The sequence below is a fragment of the Myotis yumanensis genome, unplaced genomic scaffold (genome assembly GCF_028538775.1).
Source record: "Myotis yumanensis isolate MYYU_CA2020_CCGP unplaced genomic scaffold, mMyoYum1.0.hap1 SCAF_19, whole genome shotgun sequence".
In the NCBI taxonomy this organism is placed as follows: Eukaryota; Metazoa; Chordata; class Mammalia; order Chiroptera; family Vespertilionidae; genus Myotis; species Myotis yumanensis.
Window position 1 is genome coordinate 28,509,148 of NW_027223770.1, and position 23,378 is coordinate 28,532,525.

Here is a 23,378-nt window from a genome sequence, read left to right on the forward strand (position 1 = left end):
AAGGAAGGTGAACAAAATTCACCTTCGTTTTCAGAACGGAGTTGAAGTGAGCATGGCTGTGGCAGGGGCTGGCCCTGCATGGCCATCACCGCCTCCGGCACCCACTGGGATTCGTGGGAATGCAAGCAGCGAGCTCCCGTCCCACGCGCACCAGGATGTAACTGCGGTCTGCATCATGACCATGTTCAGTTTTCAGAAAACTGGTATTCGCGTTCGCTTTCATCAACTTCTCTCAAAATGCCAGAAATCTACATTTTACATGAAACATTTGCATTTTCTAAAATTCTTACTCTCAAAATGAGGATTAATAAATGAATCAGAATATATCCTTTTTCTGTGAATTTTAGCAACACACACATTACCCTTCGTTAATGAAGCGAGAGCCCAGCACACGCACAGCCTACAAGGCTGCGTGCTGGGCCAGGCGCACCATCCTGCGGAGGTGGCCCCCGTTGGCAGGGCTGTAGCGCCCCGGGCTGCCCAAACTGGGGGAGTGGGGGACAGAGCCAGGCTTCCTGGGGCTGCCCCCTGTGGGACCACTTCTCCCTGGGCTGCAGCTAGTCAGGCAATCGAGATCCGGCAGCTGAGATGTCAACTTCCCTTTTATCGAGGGGCTCGGCCAACTGAGGAAACCAAGAAAGGCCTGTCAGCACGGACGGTGGGGGTGTGGGGAGAGTGGAGGCTACAACAGGACCTGGGCTCCTGCTCCTGAGCCGAGGCTCCACTGTGGCTCCAACCAGAGGCCCTTAGAACCTCGGAACACTGGCCCTGAGACTAACAGCTCATGTGACTGTCCACGTGAATCCCACATGACCATGACCAGGAACCCCGGGCACCCTCCCTGCAGCCTCCCTGGCAGCAGCACCCTTCTGTTCTCGCACCCTCTACAGACCTCCCTCCCATGGTGCCCCAGCCACGGCCGCACATGGGGAGCTACACACTAGCGTGGCAGTGTCCTGGGGAACCACAAGGTGCACGTGGGTCAGAATCAGTCGCACTGGACGCTAGTACGAGCAACCCCCGGGCCCATGGTACCTCTGCCTGTCGGAGGGTGGGTAGCCCAGGACAGCGCTCCTCCACCTGTGCACGGCAGGGTGCCGCTGAGGGTCCAGGTCTGCACCCTCCAGAGCTGCCAAGACGTCGCGATCCAGTTTGGACGGCTCCTCCCTGCACGGCGTCAGAGAGAAGAGAACGTGTGTGACTAAGACAGACTTCACACCCCTGCCCGAACTCAGGAACCCAGCCCCGTGTAGGCGCTGGGCCCCACCGCCCCAAGACCCGCTGTGAAAATGCAGTCCTATTTCCACTTCTGAGAACCATCAACCTGGACAGGCCACCTGGGCGGCGTAGACTGACCTCAGAAGGCCTTTCTTCCTACAACAAGCTATAGTCTTAGGACGTTCCAGTCATTCTGGGGGCAACCGTTTCCCCAGGAAGGACAGCAGCACAAGGATGAGCTACAAAGGACGGGTTCCCACCAGCCTGAGACCCAGGCTACGGGCAGAGCAAAGCTTTCAGAGCATCAGTCAGTGTCACACGCACACCCCTTACTCCACATCACTGCGCTCAGACCCGTCCCACAGCCACCCACATGCTAACACACCCACTCATACCCCAGAAGGAAGAGCCTCCGGACAGGCTCCTTCCTGGCGGCGACCCCCAAGGGCTCCGAGGACGCCGAGGTGCAGCTGTGCTGGGCCTCATGGCTGGGGCGGCGGGGACCCAGGCACAGGTTTGCAATGCCCGCTGACATCTCGCTTTCCGTCCTTGCTTGGTTGCTTCCGAGTCTGTCGGCAGCAGCAGGCTCGACCACGTCACTGTCCATCACTTCCGTTCCTGACGTCAGGATCTTCTCATCTCTCGTTTCCACACTTTGATTTGCTGTCTCAGAAAACCCACTTCCTCGATTCTGCAATTTGAGCTTGTCGAACTCAACAGTCAAGCCAGAGACAGGTGACGAGAGGGCTTCCTCCCCGCTCGCGGCCTCTGTCCTCTTCCCACGCTGGGTCTGGCCACCGCTCAGGGGGCTGCAGAAGCCATTCCTGCTGCTGTGGGGGCAGGGCCGCGCCTCGTCTTCTATAAGGTTCGTCCTCTGCTCCAAGGGAAGGATGTCGCTGCCCGAGTCTCTGGAAGCCCTGGCTGTGGGCTGGCTGTTGTTTCGAGCTGTGTTCTGCCGATTCTTAATCTCTTCCAAGCTCATGTCACCGTCTTCATCGAGAAAGGCCCGCACAGAGATGGAATTGCTGCACTTCCCACGACAGCCTGTGAGGGAGACACAGTGGCTCCTCAGGTGCAGGTAACAGAGCCGCACGACAGGCACTCGGCCCAGCACAGACCCCACGACCAACCCCTCTCTCATCAAAGCCTCCTCCTCAGACACAAGACCAAACCACCCACCTGCTCCAGGGAAAGCACAAGCAGGGCGAGCAAACAGCCTCCAGGAAAATGAGAAGGAAGCCAAAGCCAAAAGCAGCCGCAGGGAGGGGCGGGCTGATCTGCGGAACCCAGGGCACTGAGAGCCTGACGGGCAGAGGAGCCGCAGGCGCTCCCGCGTCCGCAGGGACGTGCTCTTGGTCGGGGCCACAAGACAGGGCCCAGGTCCTGTGAGCACAGGGTGCCCTCAAGTCCTTACCCAAGGTAGAAGCCTCGTTTTCTCCTAGGTCTTGTTGGGCCTTTCTGCCCACTTCCTGCTGTGCAAGGTATTCCTCCAGCTTCTGCAGGCCCTCCTGGGAAGACAGGTCAGCAAAACAGCCCAGAAAGTCCCAGTACTCGACCCAGGGGTACCCCAGCTCGTGAGCCAGGTGCCTGTGGGAATAAAGCACAGTGAGAGCTGTGCAACAGAGAAAAGACTCCCAGAGCTGCTCACACAGCAGAGAGCCAGTTAAGGAAGAACCCCACAACCAGAACACACCTGCACAGCACACCCTAGAGGTAAAAGGCAAAACAGCAACAACAGACCAATCTTTAGATTTAATAAAACAGTGACGAAAAGTTGGATAGGATTCTGGTTTTGGCCAGACATATACAATTTATAAGTTCTTTCCAAGTTCAAGCTATACACCTGAAACTGGGCACAGCTTTTGTGAAAAAGTTCTAATGCTTTTTAAAAAATTCAATGACACTTTATTTGATTACACTGTAATTTGGCTCCCTGATTATGACTTCTAGTTTCTAGCCACCTGAGTCTTGTGTTCTATTTCCTCCCTCATTGCCAAGGAAGCACTCACTGTAGGGCACCTCACTCCAAACTCTACCACCCCAGACAGAGGCAGCAGGCTGTCCCCTGGGGAGGGGCTGCAGCAGGTACAAGGTGGGCCAGGAACCGGAGCTCCAGAAAGAGGTTTCCTGGGAACTCTGGCTCTCACGGCAGATGCCCCGCTCCCCCCATCAGCACAAGCACTTCCCCACGCGGCTGTCCCTCCTGCGACCTTCCTACCTGCCCGCTCTCTCCATGCCTCTTTCTGGGTCCGACTTCCTGACCCTGTGGAAGAAGCCTGCTTTCTCCCGAGGCGGGGTTTTCCAGAGCCTGCGAAAATCTTCCGCCTATGAGGAGAAACCGTGTGAGCTGTGCTGGGGGGCAGCGAGGCGCTCGTGCTAGAAGCTTCCACAGCAGCTCACCTTGGCTGGACTCATGGGCCCTGCGAAGGCTCTCAGGATCAGGGCGGGGTCTCTGGGGCTGCCTCCACCATGGCTGATGTGAGCGGTCTCCACCATCTGGTCTGGAGACCACAGCTCCCCGATCACGGGGGACGACGTGTCCTCCGCCCTCAGGAGAGGCACGTAGTAGTGACCTGGGAAGACACCAGGGCTGATCCACCTGCTCAGACGGCTCCTCACCTCCGGGCGTGAGAAGCCACACACGCAAAGCCGTGCTATCCCCGACGAAAGGCTGCCCATCTCTGGAGCTGAAGGACCTGGCCCGAGGCCAGCCTGTGCCGGTCCCACGGAAGGAGCACACACTCTCCTCTGCTGGGACGTAGAAGGGAGGAAGGAGAGTGCAAACAGCGCCTCACCTCAGGTGAGAAGGGCTGAGAGGCAGGACTGTGGGGACAGGATCAGCCCACGTGGGCAGCAGAGAAGTGTTAAAAAGAAGGCACATTTCGCTTCTCCCTTTCCAATTCCCTACGGGTCACGTCTTGAAAAGCTGAGCAGGCAATCCAACTCTGGGCCCAGAGCGATGAGACCCAGAGCCGGTCAGGCCGCAGAAGTGAGGGCTGCCCGGGAGCGAAGGGAGGGGCGGCCTGGCCAAGGGGGGCAGGGCCTGGCACAGACACGGACGATAGGGAGCCCTTGACAAACAACTGAGCAGCCAGGGAGCTCAGGCACCGCCTCTCCGACCTGCTTCTACCTGAGAAAGGTCAGGCACACCTGCTACACGAGTGGCCTGCAGAGGGTGAGGGGTGAGGCCACGAACAACAGGCATCAAAGGAGGCGTTATGTCAAGACACAGCTGGAACTCGAGCTGGGCGTGCAGGAAACAGTAACTATGACGAGAGCTGCCAAGTGGAGCTCCCCCGCAGCCCTGGCTTCACTCCCCACACAGCCAGGCTGGACGCTGTCCGGTCCTGCCCAACAACGGGCCTCACACTCCAGCCCGATGCCCCTCCTTACCCTTTAGATATTCTCTAATTCGTTCCTTCAGTTCCACAGATTTATTTTTGCTTCTTTCACAAATAACCTGTTTAAAAAAACACAGAGTTATGTGAAGTTCATTCTAAATCTCAATTTATCACATTTTCTTATCATTAAAACTTTATAAAACCAAGTTTCTAAGTCAACAAAATAAGAATAGTATCTTATACTCAAAGAATAAGAATAGTATCTCAGGCACAAAGCCCACAACCAAAAACCGGGCGCTGAGCAGTACACACTTAATTCTAGAACATTTGTAACAGCTTAAGGGGCCAAGACAGGTAGAGAAACTCAGAGTATGGGTCACTTTTATTTCCTTTCTCATGCTGCCCTACACCTGCTAATCCCCTGCACGGAAAAGAAACCGTCGAGCACGCTATCAAGTCAGAGCAGAGGCACACAGCCAGGCTCACAACCTTCAATGCTCTGAGTCTGCTGTTGGCAGGGTTGACACAGACACCTGTGTAGCATGGGACACACATATTTGCTTTTTGCAACTCCAGGAATGAACTTTGTCAGCCCTCGAAGAATTGTAGTGACAAGAACATTTTTGCTAGAAGAAAAAACACCCAATAACCTTCAAATAAGGAAGGAACCACAGAATCACCATCTCCTGCCAACCTGTGAGAATTCATCTACAGTACAATTGTGCAGTGTATCCTGGGACTCGAGCAACTATGTTTATAAGTCTGTAACTAATTGTGAGCGATGCCAAATGCTTTTAAAATGTGTTACAAAACAGCAATTTCTATTGAAAAAAATATGCCCGCTGGTGTGGCTCAGTGGTTGCCACAAACCAGGTCACCAGTTCAATTCCCAGTCAAGGCACATGCCCCAGTTGTGGGCTGGATCCCTAGTAAGGGGTGTGCAGGAGGCAGCTAAACAATGATTCTCTCTCATCAGTGTTTCTATCTTTCTATCCCTCTCCCTTCCACTCTCTCAAAAAACATTAAAAAAATGTGTGTGTATGTATGTGTGTGTATATATATACACGCACACACACATACATACACACACTTAAATGCACAGAAAATGTTGAATCAGACATATGCAAAATCATGCTAATTTCTGAATTGTATGATTGTCTAAATTGTATTCTTTTTATGTATATTGTAAAGAAAGTGGGCGCTATGTAGACACAGCAATTACAAAGAAGGCGTTCGCTACCTGACAGGTTCTATTTCTAAAGGGCTGGCAGATCCAGGGCCGCTAAGAGCTCTAACCCACGGTCAGGTCCACTTCCTTCTCCACTTCACAGGCACAGACACACCTCTGGCCTTTCTAAGGCACATTGTGCTCAATTGCCAGAGTCTAGATCATGACAAGGCCTGCTGTGTAAGGCTTGTAAGGGTCAGGCAGGAATGTGTAGGCGGGGCTTAGGACAGCCCCTGGTGCCCCCTGAGCTGAACACATCATCACCATCACCACCACCATCACCATACCCTCACCATCATCACCATCACCACCACCATCACCATCACCATCATCACCATCACCACCACCATCACCATACCCTCACCATCATCACCATCACCATCACCCTCACCCTCACCCTCACCCTCACCATCATCACCATCACCATCATCACCATCACCCTCACCCTCACCCTCACCCTCACTACCATCATCACGACCATCACTACCACCTCTTCTGTTCTCTGACCCTGGTCAACTGAGGTATGTACAAAGGGCAGTTGATATGAGAGTAAAATAAAATCAGCACACTGGGGCTGCTCATTCCTCAGCAGACAGGTTCTAAGGAGTGCCTGTGAAGCACACACATTCACAGTCAGAGTTACTCCTGACTTCACAGTGGCTGTGATCACAGACTGTAAGTTTATAGATTTTCATTTCTGACACCATACAGTAACAGCATTTTACCAGGTACTTACATTTTCAGGTGTTTTACCACATTTATTCCGTGGGCATTTTGCAATCAAAGGGTGTGAAGAAAGCACATTGACCACATCTGCATTCCCAAACTTACAAGCAAAATGCAACGGTGTGTCGTTGCCCTGAGAGATGCAGAGAAAGAACAGTTATTTCTTTTTTTTAATTTTTAAATATGTTTTTAAAATGATGACAGAAAGAGGAAGGGCAAGAGAGGGAGAGAGAGAGAGATAAACATCAATGATGAGAGAGAATTATTGATTGGCTGCCTCCTGCACACCCCACACTGGGTATTGAGCCCACAACCCAGGCATGTACAATGCCTATTACTCAGCCATAAAAAAATGAAATCTTGCCATTTGCAACAACATGGATTGATCCAGAGGATATTATGTTGAGTAAAATAAGTCAGAGAATGACAAATGCCATGATTTCCTTTTTATGTGGAATCTAAAAAACAAAATAAACGAACAAGAAAAACAGAGACAGACTCAGGTACAAAAAACAAAGTTATGGTTGCCAAATGCAAGGGCAAGTTTGAGGGCTGGATGAAAAAGATGAAGGTACAAATTGCTTTTATAAAAACAGTCATGGGGATGTAAAGTACAGCACAGGGAAAACAGTCAGTAATACTGTAATAAACATGTATGTGTCGGACACTAGACTTATCAGGGGGTCACCTTTATGTAAGTTACATATATGTCTAGTCACTATGTTGTACACCTGACACTAATATAATATCATATGTCGACTGTAATTGCAAAATAAAAAAATTAGTAATATTAGGGGACCACGTTGTAGAGTATACGATTAAGTAACCACTATACTGTACACGTGAAACTAATGCAAAATAACTGAATGTGAACTGTAATCAAAAAATAAAATTTAAAAAGAAAAAATTTATTAAAAAAAGAGAAAATATTAGAAAGTTAAAGCCACAAACAACGGTCCACCCGAGTCCACGATGCTTCTCAACTCCCTGCAGCTGCACCTCCCATGCTGCCTGCAGCCCAGGGGCCTGACAGTCACAGCTCCCTGGTGTGTGTGTGTGTGTGTGTGTGTGTGTGCGTGTGTGTGTGCGCACATGCGGCTGTTTTCCAACCGTCAGGAGCTCAATGAATGCACGTCTCCTTCCTGGCCCTCCACATGCACTGACAAAGTACAGGGATTAGGCAAATACTCAAAACCAGAAACACGAGTCTTGGTGTAACTGAGACTGGCTGTAACGTCACTGAAGAAAGAGAAGGCGCCACACTCACCCCCTTGTCGGGCGTGTTCAGGTACAGATCAAGGATGTAACAAATGCGGTTCTGCAGCATGTCCGGGGCGTCATCTGGGTACATGAGCCGCATAAACTCAGGGTTCTCCAGCGTCTCGAGAGTCAGCTGGCAGATGGAAGCCTGATTCTCTCTGGCAGCAACATGCATGACATTGTACCTACATCCCTCCTGAAGGAAAACCACAGATTTTGAGCTTCATGTTTGTCACCCAGAGTCTTGAAGCTAAGGATGCTGGATGCAGGCTTACCTGCACGATGGTTGGGTTGTCCCCCGAACCAATCAGATACCGAGGATTACTCCAGATAAGGTCAGAAAAGGTGTCTTCGTCTCCCTGCTCCACAGCTTTTCGCAATTTAGAAGTGAGGTCCTGCGTACGGGGATTTTTATAGCTGTTTGCTCGCTCTCTGTTTATGGTTTCTGACTCAGAAAAGCACAAGCCATCTGTTGCTAAGAGACAATTTAAGAACATTTAATGTGAAAAAATTACACATACAACTAATGCAGATTTGAAAAGGAACTAAAAATAATCTAAAGAAAAAGAGACAGAAGAAATTAATAAACTTAAAGGTTAAAGTGATTAAACAGAACACAAACAATAACAGCAACAAGAAATGATAGAACAGCTAAATAAAACCCAGAAACCAGTTAGTTGAAAAAAACCTATAATAGGTAATCTCCCAATAAACATGATTAAAAAATATATATTTAATTTCACGAACATTTTCTCAGCACCCCCATGTGCTACACTGAGGTGGTAAGCCTGTGAGCTAGTTGGGAGTGACAGGTAGGGCCCAACGACAGTCCTCAGCAGACAGCCAATGTGCTAGCCTCCAGCAGTGGCACAAACACAGGGCAGTTGCATGTGAGTATAGAGCCAAACCCCCCTGGACTCCAGCTGGGAAAGCCCTGTGAAAGGGCCTCGAGCTCAGCAGCTGAGGGGGGACTGGGACACCTGGCCATGGCACTGCCCCAGACCTGGAAGCACGGGGCGCACTCCCAGAAGGCAGCGAGCCACAGTGATTTCTCTCGGTTAATGACACCTGAAGAAGTCTGAACGCGATCTTCTCGAGGCAAAGTCACACATGGGCAGAGGAAAGCCTGTTTGAAATCGTTCTGGTTTCCCTGTAAGAAGCATCCGTCTAAGGCCAAGCAAGGGAACAGAGGAAACGCAGCAGACGGGACTCCGGACGGACGGCCCCACGTCTGCAGGGAGAGGGCCTTCCTCTGGACCCCAGCCAGCCTCGGAAGCAGGGCAACTGTAGCCCCAAGAAGGGACAAGACCGAGGCCAGGGCTTTGCACAATGCTGACGACAAAGGCCCCTTCACAAGGCTGGGTTCTGAGCCAGGAGGGGTGTGGTCACCTTTCCGACTGAATGGACTGTCTGGGTCAAAGCTGGTGCCTCAGCCCTGAGAGCAGGTGTAGCTTCAGGTGAGCAACAGACTGGCCTTGGCATAAAAATAATGGTCCTGAGTCTGATCGGCAACAGGGAGAGAGGAAGACAGAGGGAACGGGACGAAAGGTTGATGGTGATCCTTTCACTGCTTCTCCCACAGCTCGTCAGCGTCGGGGCCGAGAGTAGTGGCCTGGCCCACTCAGCTCCCCCTCAACTCTACCTGCATGGTCCCCGGTCCCCCCAGCCCAGCCCATTCCCTTCCAGCTGCTCCATGGCCTGGGCTTTCACTTCCTGGCAAACTGGACTTCTCTCAAAGGCAGAGAACACTAATTCCTGTATACACGGAAAGAGCACAAAATACTTGCGGGCAAATTTGATAGTAATACCAAGTTGTGAACTGCTATATAATTTACCTTTTAACCCACCATTGCTAGAGAGTGATGCTATTTTCACAGGAGAAAGTAGTGAAGAAGTTTTGCTTGGAGAAGGAAAATAACAATAAATTCCTCTAGCAAATTTCTCAGCATCTTCTCTGCTTGAAAAAGCTTTAAATCGGGATCCTTTGATCATCTTGACGGCTTGCAATGCTTCCTTCTTATCTTCATAAACATGAATCCTTTCTGGGAAAAGTAACAGACGGAAAACAGAGAGTAACTGGAGCCACTGTCACGTAGTCACACCCGAAGGCCCTGAGTTAACAGTAAACAGTTGTTACCCAGCTGCCTGACTTTTCTCTTATTTAATGTTTCATACTCTTAATGCTGAAGAAAAAGGGACTTAGCTAGCAGAAAGAGCACAATAAGCTTGATTATCTGTGTGTGTTGATATAAATAACATGATATTTTATACATGTATATAATTTTCTACCTAAGGATATACTCAATATTAAGAAATGAAATACACGGGTTAAACTATGAACATATCAGCAAAACAGTGTAGAATTTTAGAAATAATTTTGGTCAGGCAATGCCTTTTTAAGTATGTCTAGAATACATAAAGGAAAAGAAAGTTCTGACTATATAAAAATATTAATGCTTTGCAGGGGAACTATCACAACCTAGTTCTGTATGAGATTCTCATAAATACATATAGTACAAATTAATGCCCATTGCTCAATAAAAATGGTCAAGAAGTATGACGAGGAATTCATCAAATAAATACAAATAGACTATAACCATATAAAAAAGATAATCGACCTAGAACAAAACAAAACTTTCTCTCATGCAAGTCATTCATTAATATACAGAATGATTGACTGAACAGATACCTGTTTTCCCTTTTTAGAAAAAAGTGTGAGTTCAATATTGTACTGTAGAGACTGGAAAGCAACTCTCGCATACACTGTGAATGGTACCATCTTTGGGAGGGCAGCAGCTTTCAAAGTTTAAGAATGCATCCCTTTGACCTGACAGTTTTACTTACCCATTAAAAAATATATTTTTTTATTGATTTTAGAGAAAGAGGAAGGGAGAGAAAGAGAGAGAAATACCCATCAACTGCCTCCTGCATGCCCCCTATTGGGGATTGAGCAGAAACCTGGGCATGAGCTCTGACAGGGAATCGAACCAGCAACCTCTGGGTGCTTGGGATGATGCTCAACCAAGTGAGCCACACTGGCCAGAGCTACTTAACCATTTTTTAACTAAAATAAAACAATTTACATTTATATACACCTATATAAACAAAAGCAGTTATTAAGTGAATAGGATTTTAGTGGGGAGGAGGAAGAAATTTCACATTTTCTTTATGTACTATATATATAACATATACATTATATCCTAATCAACAAGTTCTCATTAATTCTTCCCAATACTATTTTAGTTGTTTCAAACAGCAATTTTTTGATGTTGAAAATTATTTATTAAAAAAAAAAAAGAAAATTATTTATTGCCCATTTGCATTCATTAACATAACAGATGATCAGGTTACGTTGAAAAAATTAAAAAAGGCCCTGGCTGGTTTGGCTCAGTGGATAGAGCGTCAACCTGCAGAATCAAGGGTCCCAGGTTTGATTCTGGTCAAGGGTAGATGCCTGGGTTGTGGGCTCGGTCTCCAGTGGGAGGGCGTGCAGGAGGCAGCCAATCAATGATTCCCTCTCATCATTGATATTTCTCTCTCTCTCTTCCTTTCCCTTCCTCTCTGAAATCAATAAAAAAATATTTTTTTAAAAAAGAAAAAAGGGTGATTAATTAATAGTAGCCAGCTAATAAATATTTTTCTTGGTTTTTAAAAATTCATATATAGATCAAAATAAATTTCAAGGAGAGCCCTATACAAAAATGCCAACAGTGGTTAATTTGGGGTAACGATTATGGTGACTAGATGACTCTTTCTTCTCCTCTGCTGTTGGGATTTTTAAGATCACCTTCTCCTTGCTGTCCAGGCACCCCCTCCCTAGGGAAGGAACGTCACGCTTGTCACTTTACCGTTTCTCGCTGGGGAGTCCTCGTAGGCCGGGTACACCCCGTAGTACAGAGGCGGCTCAGTAGAGGCCCTCTCCACGGTCTGGGGGCCGTCAACCCCAGCCACAGCACTGAAGGCCACGGAGCAGGTCTCAGACTTCAGGGTCTCCTCCTCCGGAGGGTTCAAGCCCACTCCATAACCAAAATCTGTGTCTTCAGAAAAGCTGACCTGCTCTGCCGGGCTTCCCACGGTGGCCTGGTAGGGAGGGTGTGAAGGCAGGGTTCTTCTGTGCTCTAATAAAGACTGAGCCAGTTTTTTCTCAAAAATGAACCTTGTGGTTGCAGTAATGGGTCCACATTTCAATCCGGCTTTGACAATTTCTTCTCTGAGCTCATCTGGATTCAGGAGTTTTAGTCGCGCTAAGACGGTATCCATTGTCATTGCACCTAGGCCCAAAACAACACAAATCAATTCAATGGTTTAAGCAAATCTTTTCTTTAAAAAGTGGTGCCCTGGCCAGGCAGAGCATCGTCCAGATATGACAAGGTTTTGGGCTCCATCCCTGGTCAGGGCACATACAAGAATCAACCATTGGCCCTAACCAGTCTGGCTCAGTGGATAGAGCGTCAGCCTACGGACTATACGGTCCTGGGTTCCATTCCAGTTGAGGGCATATGCCTGGGTTGCGGGCTCGATACCCAGTGGGGGGAATGCAGGAGGCAGCCAATCCATGATTCTTCTCATCATTGATGCTTCTATCTCTCTCTCCCTTCCTTCCTCTCTGAAATCAATAAAAATATTTTTTTTTAAAAAATCAATCATTGAATGCATAAGTAAGTGGAACAACAAATCAATCATTTCTTCTCTATGTCAAATCAATAAAAAAATAGTGGCAAAAAAAAGCTGGCTTCAGTTTCATTTCGATGCAGTTTCTCCACACTCTGGAGTCTATGAACTCCCTCTGAGAGTTTTCATTAAGTTTTTGGTTTCCAAATCTATCTCAATATAAACAAAGGTAAGATACCCAGTATCCAGTCATTTGGATAAGAGTCTTATCACCATGACAATTACACGTGACCACACTGACATCCAGTGGGTATCCGGGGGGGAAGCTGGCACTCATTGGCTGCCAGTTGGAGTGCAATTTGGAACCATAACAAGGAAGGCGAGTGGACAGTATCCATCAAAGCTCCAACTCCAGAAATTTGTCCTACAGACAGACTTGCACTTTATTCTGTAAGTGATAGGAATTATGCAAAGACTTACAACAGAGGAGACACAGATAGCTCGGGCAGTCGTCCTGCTGACACTAACAAGTAGCTCATGTTTAATTTTTTGTGAGCCTTCCCATGTGCTTGGTGCTGTTTTGAGCACTCTACATACTCAAAGTTATTTAATGGTAATAACTCCGTCTGGTGGGTATCACCACTGATCACCCCCACTTTACAGATGGAAAACCCAAAACACAGAAGCTGAGGAACTTCAAGTTACACAGCTACCAAACAAACAGATCTGAGCTGGAGCTTTAATCCATGTAGTATTTGAAGAACTAGCAGATACTCTATGGAGCACAGCTAGAATCAGGGAGAAGGTGAAAATGTCAGGGAACTGACCACTGTGACTAATGGGGCTGGAGCCAAGGGCTCAGGCTACAGCAGGTCGAATGATGGACGGATTAGATGCCCTGCGAGGGTCTTGAGGGGCTGTAGGTGGCCTGGGAAAATGCCTAGTTTCCAGTCCAAGTGCCCAGGAAGTGAGTCTACCCGCCCGAGGCAGAGAATATTGGACGCAGACCCAGTGGAGATGTAGGCACTGAGCATCGGAAACATCGTCAGTTTCCACGTCTGAGATTTAGAAGGAAAAAGAGGTTGGGAGTCATCAGCAGGACTCAGACATCAATACCCGCTGTAGCTGGAGGCTGGTAAAGGGTTCATCCTATTACCCTATCTTCTTTTGTGCACTTCTTTTCAAAAAACTTTTTAGGATGCCGCCTCCCCCCACCCAACCCCAAGATTTCGAAAATGGCTGTGACTTATTTGCAGAGGAGAATTCGTCTTATAAACAAGCACTGTATTGCACAGCCAGCCCCCCTCCCCCGCCCCCCCCCCCCCAAAGCTGCCAAAGAACTGGAAGGGGGAGGCCGGCTGAGCACGGGATTCCACCGGGGGGAGCACCCATTCGGATGCTCTGTACGTTGACTCCAAAATGGAAAGCTAAAAACTTAAAAAACTTCAATGCAAAAAGACACTGTAGCCCTGACCGGTTTGCTCAGTGGATGGAGCGCCGGCCTGCGGACTGAAGGGTCCCGGGTTCGATTCCGGCCAAGGGCATGTGCCTTGGTTTCGGGCTCATCCCCAGTGCGGAGTGTGCAGGAGGCAGCTGATCCATGTTCCTCTCTCATCGATGTTTCTAACTCTCTACCCCTCTCCTTCCGCTCTGTGAAAAATCAATAAAGTATATATTTTTTAAAAAGACACTGTAACTCCAGCCCCACACGGCCTGTCTCCGGGTGGTGTGTAGTCTGGGGCCTGTGCGGCCCCGAGTTCCCGGGCCGGGTTGACCGCGTAACTGGACGGACCTCAGCTTCGTTCACGGGAAGGAGCGCAGGTGGGACCACCAGCAACGCGGACCCGACCCGGCGCCCCGACCCGGGGTCACCCCCACGGAGCCCGGCAGCCCGAGGTTCCCAGGGGACGTCCATGTCGCTTTCCACTTAGACACTTGGCCTTCCCATCGGAGCCCGGAGACACCCAACGGGCGAGCCAAGGGGGCGGCTGGCCGGGAGCCGTGCGGATGCGCGAGCCAGGAAGGGCGCAGGCGGCGCGAAACACTGACGCGCTGCCAGCCAGTCACCCAGGCTCGGACAGACGGACGGACGGACAGACGGACAGCCCGGCCTCAGCGCCGTCTGCACGTGAAGGGCCCCGGAGTGTTACTCCCGGCTTTTCACCGGAACAGCAGCCTCAGGCGGGGGTGCGCCCAGGCCGAGGGGAGCGGAGGGGCCTTACCCGGGTCCGAGTCAGGCTCCACGGCCGCGCGGGACGGCGGGGCAGGGAGCTCGCTTCGGCCCTGGCCCCGCGGCCGCTTCTCCAGCCGCCGCACCAGCCAGCGCACCGCGAGCAGCAGCACCGAGGCGCCCAGCAGCTCCCAGGCCAGCGCTGCCCAGTCGGCGGCCACCAGCCGGGGCCACAACATCGCCACCGCCCTCCCGGCCGCTGCCGCCGTCGCTGCTGAGAAGACCCGCGCCCCTAAGGACCCCGCGTCTAGGGCCGCCCGTGACAATGCCTGACGGAGCGATTCACGGGTCTTGCCGGCGCGGTGCCGGGGCTACACGCGTGGGCCGGGGCCCTCGAACCTGCGTCCGGTAACGCAGCGAGGGAGCGTGGCCGCGGCCTCGACCTCTGACGGTGTGAGGAGGCCGAGCGTGGCGTCAGGCAGTAGCGCGGGCAGCCCGAGGCGCAGGGAACTGAAGCGGGCGGGGGCCTGGGGCGGTGTCCCGGGGCAGGGGCGTGTCCCCGGCGGGGGGCGTGTCCCGGGCGGCTCCGGTTTCCAAGGGAACGACCCGGCCTACACGCCTCTGGACGGCGGCGTTTCTGGCCGTTTTTGGCCACTTCGGCTGCTTCTGGGAGCGGAAGGAGACAGAGACCTCGCTGCTCGCGTCCTAGCGAGAGCTTTTCCTGGTACCATGCAACCGGCTCTTCGGGCCGACCCTCGTCTAGGCCCGAGTCCATGCGCCTCCTCGCGTGGGGCGCCGCGGTTCCCTCTGGAAGCGGGAGAGCTGCCTAGAGTTAAAATATTTTTTTATTGATTTTGGAGAGGAAGGGAGAGGGAGAGAGAGATAGAAACAGCAACGATGAGAGAGAATCATGGACCGGCTGCCTCCTGCACGCCCCCATCTGGGGATCGAGCCTGCAACCCAGGCCTGTGCTCTTGACCGGAATCGAACCTGGGGCCTTTCAGTCTGTGGTGCTCTATCCACTGAGGCAAACCAGCCAGGGCTAGACAGTAATTCAAATGCAGAAAGAAACCCTGAGGAAGAAATGACACTTATGATTAAATAATAATAATAATAATAATAATAATACAGAAACACCAATCAGAAAGGACATATGCACCCCTATGTTCGTAGCAGCACAATTCACCATAGCTAAGATTTGGAAACAGCCTCAGTGCCCATCAGCAGGTGAGTGGATTAAAAAACTGATGCATCGACACAATGGAACACTACGCTGCTGTAAAAAAAAGAACTTTTACCATTTGCAACAGCATGGATGGACCTGAAGAGCATTATGGGAAGTGAAATAAGCCAATCTGAGAAAGATAAATATCACATGATCGCACTCATTTGCAGAATATAATGAACAGCATAAACTGATGAACAAAAATAGATCCAGAGGCATAGAGCATGGAACAGACCTTTAAACCTCAGAAAAGGGGTGGGGGGCGGGCAGAATGAGGGATCAACCAAAGGACTTGTATCTATGCATATGAGCATGACCAATGGACACAGACAATGCGGGGGGGCAGGAGCTGGGGGGCAGGAGCAGATGGTGAGAGGCCAATGGGAGAAAAAGGAGACATATGGAAAACTTACAACAATAAAGAATCTATATATATAAAAGGCTAATATGCTAAGTTTTCGACGTTCAACCGGTCGTTATGATGCGTACTGACCATCAGGGGGCAGACACTCAATGCAGGAGCTGCTGTGGCGCACACTGGCCAATTACAGAGAAATGGCACCTCGGACCTGGCGCCCACAAAGCAACACTAGGCTTCCAGAAAGTGGGACACAGGCCCCGCCACCACCCTGAAGCGACAGCCCACACTGCCGAGACCCCGTGGAGCAAAATGCCGTCCACAGCCCAGTCCAGCCCAGCCCAAAACAGTGGCTGTGGGCGCCGGGTAATGACGTCACGTAGCAACATCCGGCTTCCTCTCCCTAGATAGGAAAAAGATAGTGCATCGTATCAACATGTTTTCATTTTTCTCCCAACCCAACTTTGTGATTCCATCAAGGTATTTTTACATCAATCCTGAATATTTTCTTCAGACCCTGAAAATGGACACAACATCAAACACAGTCAAGCTCTGGAAGCTCATTGCCAACACGTGTATGCTGAGGAATGCAAAACACATCATCGGGAATTGAGGAATCCAGATCAAGAAGCCCCGTTGCCCGACGTAATAATCCACTGACATGTGGTCGTGCCAGCCACGATAAAGAGAAGGTTTTTATAAAATGTCCCAAAGGTGGTGGAATGGTAAATGAATCAGCTGCGGTCACCGGTATTAAAAACAATACGGCATGCACTAGCCGGTTTGGCTCATTGGATAGAGCATCGGCCTATGGACTGAAGGGTCCCGGGTTTGATTCTGGTCAAGGGCACATGCCCAGGTTGCGGGCTTGATTCCCAGTGGGGGGCGTGTATGAGGCAGCTGATGGATGCATTTCTTTCGTCATTGATTTTCTTTTTCTTTTTCCTTTTTTTCTGAACAGGTTTTATTACAGACAGGGAGGGGCTGGGGCTCAGTCCTTGGCTGCTGCCTTCCTCATGGCTGCAAGGACATTGCTCAGCTCCTCTCTCTTCCTCTTGGCGAGAATGTGTGTCCCCACCCTTTTCTTGATGAATTTCAGGGCCCTCTTGTCCTTAGAGACCTTGAGCAGCTCCATGGCACGCCACTCATAGGGGGCAAAGCCACACACCTCTCGGATCATGTCCCCAGAACTCGGTGTGCTTGGTGAGGCGCCTGCGGCGGTGGCTGTGCCTTGGCCTACTCACGTTCTTGGTCACCTTGTGGCCCTTGTTGAGGCCCACGGCCATGGGGTAGCGCAGAGCCATGGCTGCTGCTCCTCAAAGGCTGCCGCGGCGGAAGAGCCATCATTGATTTTGTGTCTCTCCCTCTCCTGCCTCTCTGAAATCAATAAAAATATATTTAAAAATAACAATACGGCAAAGTCAGTTATTTACTGGCGTAAGAATGGTTGTGTGATGATAGAAAAAAATGGAGGTAAGAGAAGTAGCAAGTGAAACGCCTCAATAATAAAACAAAATCTACCAAGTAATTGAAGAAAATCCATTTGTAACTTTAAAAGGAATTCATGAGAAGATTCTCCGATATGAATACGTAGAACTAAGCACAAGTTCTATTGAGAATGTGCTGAAACAATGAAGGATCACATTAAAGTGTGCATCTTTTCAAGCTGATTCCTTGAAACTCAAACAATGGAGAGGCACAGAGTGTACGTGTTAAATTTTTCTTGAAACATCCCTGAACCAAGACAAAAAAAATCATATTCATTGATGAATCGAGTTTAAATGCCATCTTCGGGGAACAAAGGCGTCATCAAAAGTTAATACATCAGCCCATGTGACCATGCCAAGGATTAGAGGACGAAATGTTCCCTAATTGCAGCCATCAGCATTCAGGGAATGGTGTGGCACGAAGTGATTGCACATTCCTGTTACTTCAAATATTTTGTTTACAACTTTCTCTGCAGGTTACTGCAGAAACTGGATGAAGATAATTTGGAGGATGTGGTTGGTTTTGGACAATGTAAGCTTCCACAAAACCCAGGAAGTATGTGATCTTGTTGGTCAGACGAGGCATACCTTACTATTCCTGCCCCATATTTTCCATGATGAATCCCACTGAAGAAGTTTTTTCAAAAGTTAAGTTCTACCTGAGATATATTTTGACAGACCCTTCAAACCATGAACGTTTAACAGATGCTATTAATCATTCTGTAGTGACTATTACTCCTGAAGGTTGTCACAATTACTTTATGAATATGTATATGAAATTGCCAGAAGTGGTTGTGGGAGAACTACAATAAGGGAAATTATAAGTATTTCTGAAGTTAAAAAAATATTTTATGTTTCTCTCACATCAATGTTTCTGTCTTTCCTTCTCCCTTCCACTCTCCTTAAAAATCAATGGAAAAATATCCTTGTGTGAGGATTAACACAAAAAAGAAAAGAAAAAAACAGTCAGACTTACGGTCCTGCTATCATCAGAAGCGTCAGCAGGGCAGAGGGCTGGCCAACACCTCAGAAGAGGGTATATGTGTGGACCCTCTGCAGCTCAAACGGCCAACACCCTTTGTTCGCCCTCCCTCAACACCCCCCCCCCCCCCCGTTCCTGTCAACTCCCCTCTTGAGACTAACTTGTATGTGGCAGCAGGTGATGTGGAGACTGAGAGGCAACGATACAGGCAACTCGAGCCACCACGCGACGCTGGATTTCACAGCCTGTCTGAAACTTTGGCAAAACAGTAAAATTCTTTGGAGACAAATATTTCAACAGAGTAACAATGTAAGTGTTACTCCTAAAATGTGGAACCCCACCCACCAATGAGATATGAAAATATGTAACAAAAAATAGTTTATTGCACAAAATTTAAGGAATTCCCAAGCACGCTTAAATTTATAAAAAATCAACATGCTTTTAAAGTTGCAATTTGTGGTGCACGATGACATCTTTCCCCTGAACAGCCCCAACTTGAGGACTCCCTTTTATGAGGAAATTTTTAATAGAAATGAATAACTTAAAACTGAGTGTCACAGACCCTCTAAAACATCCCCCCGAAGACTCTTATAACCTGAGACCACCACCATGGGACGCGCCCGGGACGTGGTCATTGCGTGAATAAGGCTGAGTGTCTCACACGCCACAGGCCTGTCCACGTCGTGTGGGTCCCTGAAGGGGGGGGGTCACGCTGGTCCCTCACCCCAGAATCTTCACACACCACATTGAACTTTTGTTAAGAAAGATACGCATGAAGTAGAAATGTTGTCACGGTGACCTGCAGTAACCCCAAGGGAGGCCTAAGCTGCAAGGGGCTCGAGGAGACTTCCTCACGCCCTGGCCGCAGGCCGACTGCCCAGTGGATGCTGCGCCCTGGACCCCGGACAAGAGCCTGTTTCACACCCGAACCAAACGCCTCTGATCCCTCCAAACAGAGTGGGGCAAAAGTAGGTTTACAGCTGTGAGTGCACAGAAGTTCATTCCTGTATTATTATCGTATTATTTTTCCATATGAAATGTCTTCCATGCTTTTACCCACCCTGTAGAACAAAGCCTCTCAGATCTGTGGCATCCACCTGGTGTGCATTGTGGAGAAATCAATGATAATGACATTGCAATAGATTTTTGAAATGTAAGAAAAGCAAGTAAGGACATCAGGTGCCCGAGCCAACTTCCCGAGTGAGGACAGGACGGCGTTCGTCACACAGGATGAAGAGACACACACCTGCGATGGCGAATCTGGGTTATACGGACTCCGGACTTGACTGCTGTTTCTCATGAGTAAATTCCCAATTCCACTTCTGCCCAGAACAGAGGAACACATCCCATCTTGGGAGGAAGCAGTCAATCCGGTGGAGATAAGCAAGCAAGAGCCACGCCCGAAGCCAGGACCAAAGCCGGCCAGGTGCTGGCTGAGCTGAAGAATGGGCACCGAGGATGGTGGTGGCACAGGAGAAGGAAGGCGGCAAGGACAGAGACAGCCTCCCCTCGACGGGTGCGTTCAGGGCGAGCTTTTCCCGAGAGAAGGACACGGAGGCAGTGGCAGGTCTTCCCTGGGGAGTCTGAGAGCCACTGAGGCACAGGGCTGGGTGCCATGTCTTGGTTTTAAAATTAAAACCAGAATAATGCAGCCAAAGTAACTAAGAACATAAATTACCACGTTTCTCTTCCAATGGCACAAAAACAATTTTGTCAAAAATGCTTTCCAACTTATTATGAAAAGTAGGATACATTTATAATGAGTTTTCAAGTATTGTTTCAAGATTGACCCTGTACAAATGAGAGATGTATTTAGAAGTCCCAATACTTACTAGGGACCCTTCTTTAAACTCTAAACGTCTTTGTGGTTAACGCTACTTTATCAACGAACCTTATGACAGCACATTCTAAGAGAACACAGACAGCTTAAAAATACCACTGTTTTCTCTAGGCCGGTGTGACTCAGTGTTTGAGTGTCAACCTACGAACCAGGAGGTCAAGGTTTGATTCCCAGTTAGGGCACATGCCTGGATTTTGGCTTGATCCCCAATAGGGGGTGCGTGGGAGGCAGCCGATCAATGATTCTCTCTCATTACTGATGTTTCTCTCTCTCCCTCTTCCTTCCTCTCTCAAACCAATAAAAATATATATTGTTTTCTCCACAAACAAGACACAAGACACAGCACACAGGCTGGCATGATGTCGGATCTGGACATGTCACCCCACCCTCAGAGCAGCAGATCCGCACAGGGTGCACATGCAGCCACCTCGCTCTGACTTATTACAATAATTATTATTTTAGATTTTCTTAGCAAACTTGGGGACAAACTTATAACCCTCAAGTCCCACAGTCCGTCCGTTTCTGCTGGGTGTAAGGACTTCAGGTGGGACATGTACAGGTGAACCTCACACACTCTGGGTGCCTGGTCATTACAGCACCTCAGACCTGACAGCCATCACCACTGAGCCCAGCGTGTCTCCGACCATCGCAGGTCCTGGTGGACACTGCCACTTGGGCACAGAAGGTGCGGCCTGGACAAGCCATGTTGCTTGGGGGTGGTGAGGACAAGCAGGGCGGTTGGACAGCTGGGCATCGTGCACTTAGACAAGGAAAAGACACTAAAAAATAAAGTGAAACAAAAACAAGAAAGAATGCTCTAAGAATATTTGGTTTTAGGAGGTAAATAAAATAATTATATTTCTTAAAATATAATTTTCTTACTGACATCCCTTAATCCTACATGTACATTATTTCCTGACAGCAGATTTTCAAAAGGCAATCGAAAAGCAGATAATTCAGGTCATTTTTAAATAATACGGGACATACTTTTTAAAGATTAGGTTACGATTCTCAGTATTTACATACACATCCTATGGTGGGATGGCTGTGAAAATAAAATAAAAACCAAAGGTGCAAAATTTCACTTCCGCGGGGAGGTGAAGTGAGGAAGTGGGCCCACGACCAGGTTCCCCAGGACCGGTGGCCACAGAGCAGCGTCTATATCATGGTGAGGGTTCGCCTCCTGCAAATGGCCCCAGACACCTTCTAACACTGTCACTGAGAGCTCACTAGGGTTTGAAGGTTTGGTCACTTCTGGGGAAGCTGGTTGTGACCTGCAGGTGGCTCCCCTGTTATTTCACTCCTTGCAAAGCAAACGCAGAACTTAAGGTCCCTTGTGAGGGACAATCACACACACTCAGCATGGGCGTGCTCGGCAGAGGCTGTTCCCAGCTGCTCTCTGGAGGTGCTGCTGGGACCGGGTGGCTCGGTGTCTCCTCCAGGGGGGGCCTGGTCACCCAGGGAAGCAGGGTCCCCCTGAGTCCATGAGGACAGTGACTCGTGCACGGTGACGGCGTGTGCCTCCATCTGGCGCTGCAGGCTGTCCATCTCCTGCCTGGGGACACAAGAGGCAAAGGTAGGAAGGCTAGTCGGATGCCATCGCTTCCCCAAGATGGACATGAGCCTGACAAGCTTCAACTGGATGGCCATTCGCTCACACATGTGGTGCCTTCAGGGACCAAAAGAACCTCCCTGTTTGCACCAGCTACACAGACGGGTCACCGAACTGCAGGGACCCTGGACGCTGTTCTCAGCGCCACACAGAGGCCAATAGGCCGCAAGGCTCTGCACACACGGCTTCTGCTCAGGGACAACGAGGAAGACAGAGTTGAGGGGCTCACGTAGCTTCCCTCACAGGGTCAGAAAAGATGCCCCCACATGGTCATGCCTTCCAAAAAGCAAGAGGGATTTAAAGGCTCAGGTCCTGGTGACTTAGGGTTTCTCAGAGCCATTTAGCTGCAGGCAAGTCTCACCTTACAATGTGACCCCACTTAACACAGACCTGCTCAGCCCTGGGTGGGCATTCAGTGTTGCAACACTCTGCCAAGTGAAACATGTGACTCAAAGACTAAACGACATGAGACAGAGCCCGCCATACTTCAGTTGCTGGAGACAGCTGTTGAGGTTCCTCAGGGGCTCCTTGCTCACGGCGGGCGGGGGCCTCAGCAGCTCCTCCAGCAGTGAGGCCGGGACGGGGCAGTCGGGGACCTTCACCGGCGTTACGGGGCTGGAAGGGCTGGCCTCGCCTCTCCGTTCCTTTCTCTGTTCATAAAAGTGCACGGTGAGCTCTCTGCTGTCACAGGTGCTTCCTGACCTGCCTCCCAGCCCCACGTGACCCTGAGAAGGCACATCGGCTTGTCTGTGCCCACAGAGCAGGCAGCCTCAGGGATTCGGGAAATGCTGGCCTAGCAGACAGCCTCCTACTGCAGGTGAGAGCCAACCCCAGTCCCGACACAGGACAGAGCTGAGCCCTAACCGCGAGCTCCCACGTGGGCTTTTCCAGGAGACACCACAACCTGACTCTGAGAGTCCCTAAAAAATTAAGTCAATTTTCCAACCCAGACGACTTCCGTTTGTAAGACGTCAAACTTCTGCACAGATAGACAAACGTTGGTAATAAAGCTCTGAATCTAAGCTACTTTCCTGACCAGGGAAACAGGCAGACACACTGAGGAGAGACACACTGCATGCAGACAAGCGGAGCAGGGCCGGTGACCGCAGCCTTGGGGTTCTTGGATCCGCAGGCCCAAGCTGTGTCCCAGCCGGACTCGCCGAGGGCCAGGGATCTTGCTAACACAGCACACCAGGGCCTCACTGGGGTTTACAAAGCCCAGTCAACAAAATGGCACCTGAACTCATGAAAAGAAGCAAACAATCGAGTAGAAAATAAAATACAATGACGTGGCCTGCTGTCCAAGCAGAGCTCTCTGCC

At 49.8% G+C, this 23,378-nt stretch overlaps 2 protein-coding genes and 1 pseudogene across 5 annotated transcripts in view; all 3 read right to left on the reverse strand.

Annotated features, from left to right (window-relative positions):
* Positions 1–304: 304 nt before the first annotated feature.
* On the reverse strand, positions 305–14,832 carry ANKLE2 (ankyrin repeat and LEM domain containing 2). Its single transcript, XM_070400002.1, has 13 exons — positions 14,607–14,832; positions 11,622–12,044; positions 9,609–9,815; positions 8,049–8,248; positions 7,781–7,969; positions 6,524–6,646; positions 4,612–4,678; positions 3,619–3,791; positions 3,437–3,543; positions 2,633–2,805; positions 1,614–2,262; positions 1,036–1,167; positions 305–623 (listed from the first exon to the last, which is right to left on the reverse strand). The coding sequence occupies exons 1-13, from the start codon at positions 14,791–14,793 to the stop codon at positions 401–403; spliced, it is 2,853 nt and encodes a 950-aa protein (XP_070256103.1). The 5' UTR covers positions 14,794–14,832; the 3' UTR covers positions 305–400.
* A 1,800-nt stretch (positions 14,833–16,632) lies between these two features.
* On the reverse strand, positions 16,633–17,585 carry LOC138997697 (large ribosomal subunit protein eL36-like; annotated as a pseudogene).
* Positions 17,586–21,272: 3,687 nt separating this feature from the next.
* GOLGA3 (golgin A3) overlaps positions 21,273–23,378 on the reverse strand; it is a 29,058-nt gene continuing 26,952 nt past the window's right edge. For all 4 annotated transcript variants that reach the window (XM_070399944.1, XM_070399942.1, XM_070399943.1 and 1 more), the window contains 2 exons: positions 22,545–22,708; positions 21,273–22,001 (listed from right to left, as the gene is read on the reverse strand). In XM_070399944.1, the coding sequence (XP_070256045.1) occupies positions 21,794–22,001; positions 22,545–22,708 (372 nt within the window). In that variant the 3' untranslated portion in view covers positions 21,273–21,793. The remainder of the gene's footprint in view (positions 22,002–22,544; positions 22,709–23,378) is intronic.

What these genes read in the sequence shown, in the direction of transcription:
- ANKLE2 (XM_070400002.1), bottom strand. Translation starts at nt 14,793, where the DNA reads ATGTTGTGGCCCCGGCTGGTGGCCGCCGACTGGGCAGCGCTGGCCTGG. An exon ending in GTGGTAAAACACCTGAAAAT is followed by an intron (nt 4,679 to 6,523) that starts GTAAGTACCTGG and finishes TTTTTTAAACAG; the next exon opens with GTTATTTGTGAAAGAAGCAA. An exon ending in CCACCCTCCGACAGGCAGAG is followed by an intron (nt 624 to 1,035) that starts GTACCATGGGCC and finishes TGGTTTCCTCAG; the next exon opens with TTGGCCGAGCCCCTCGATAA.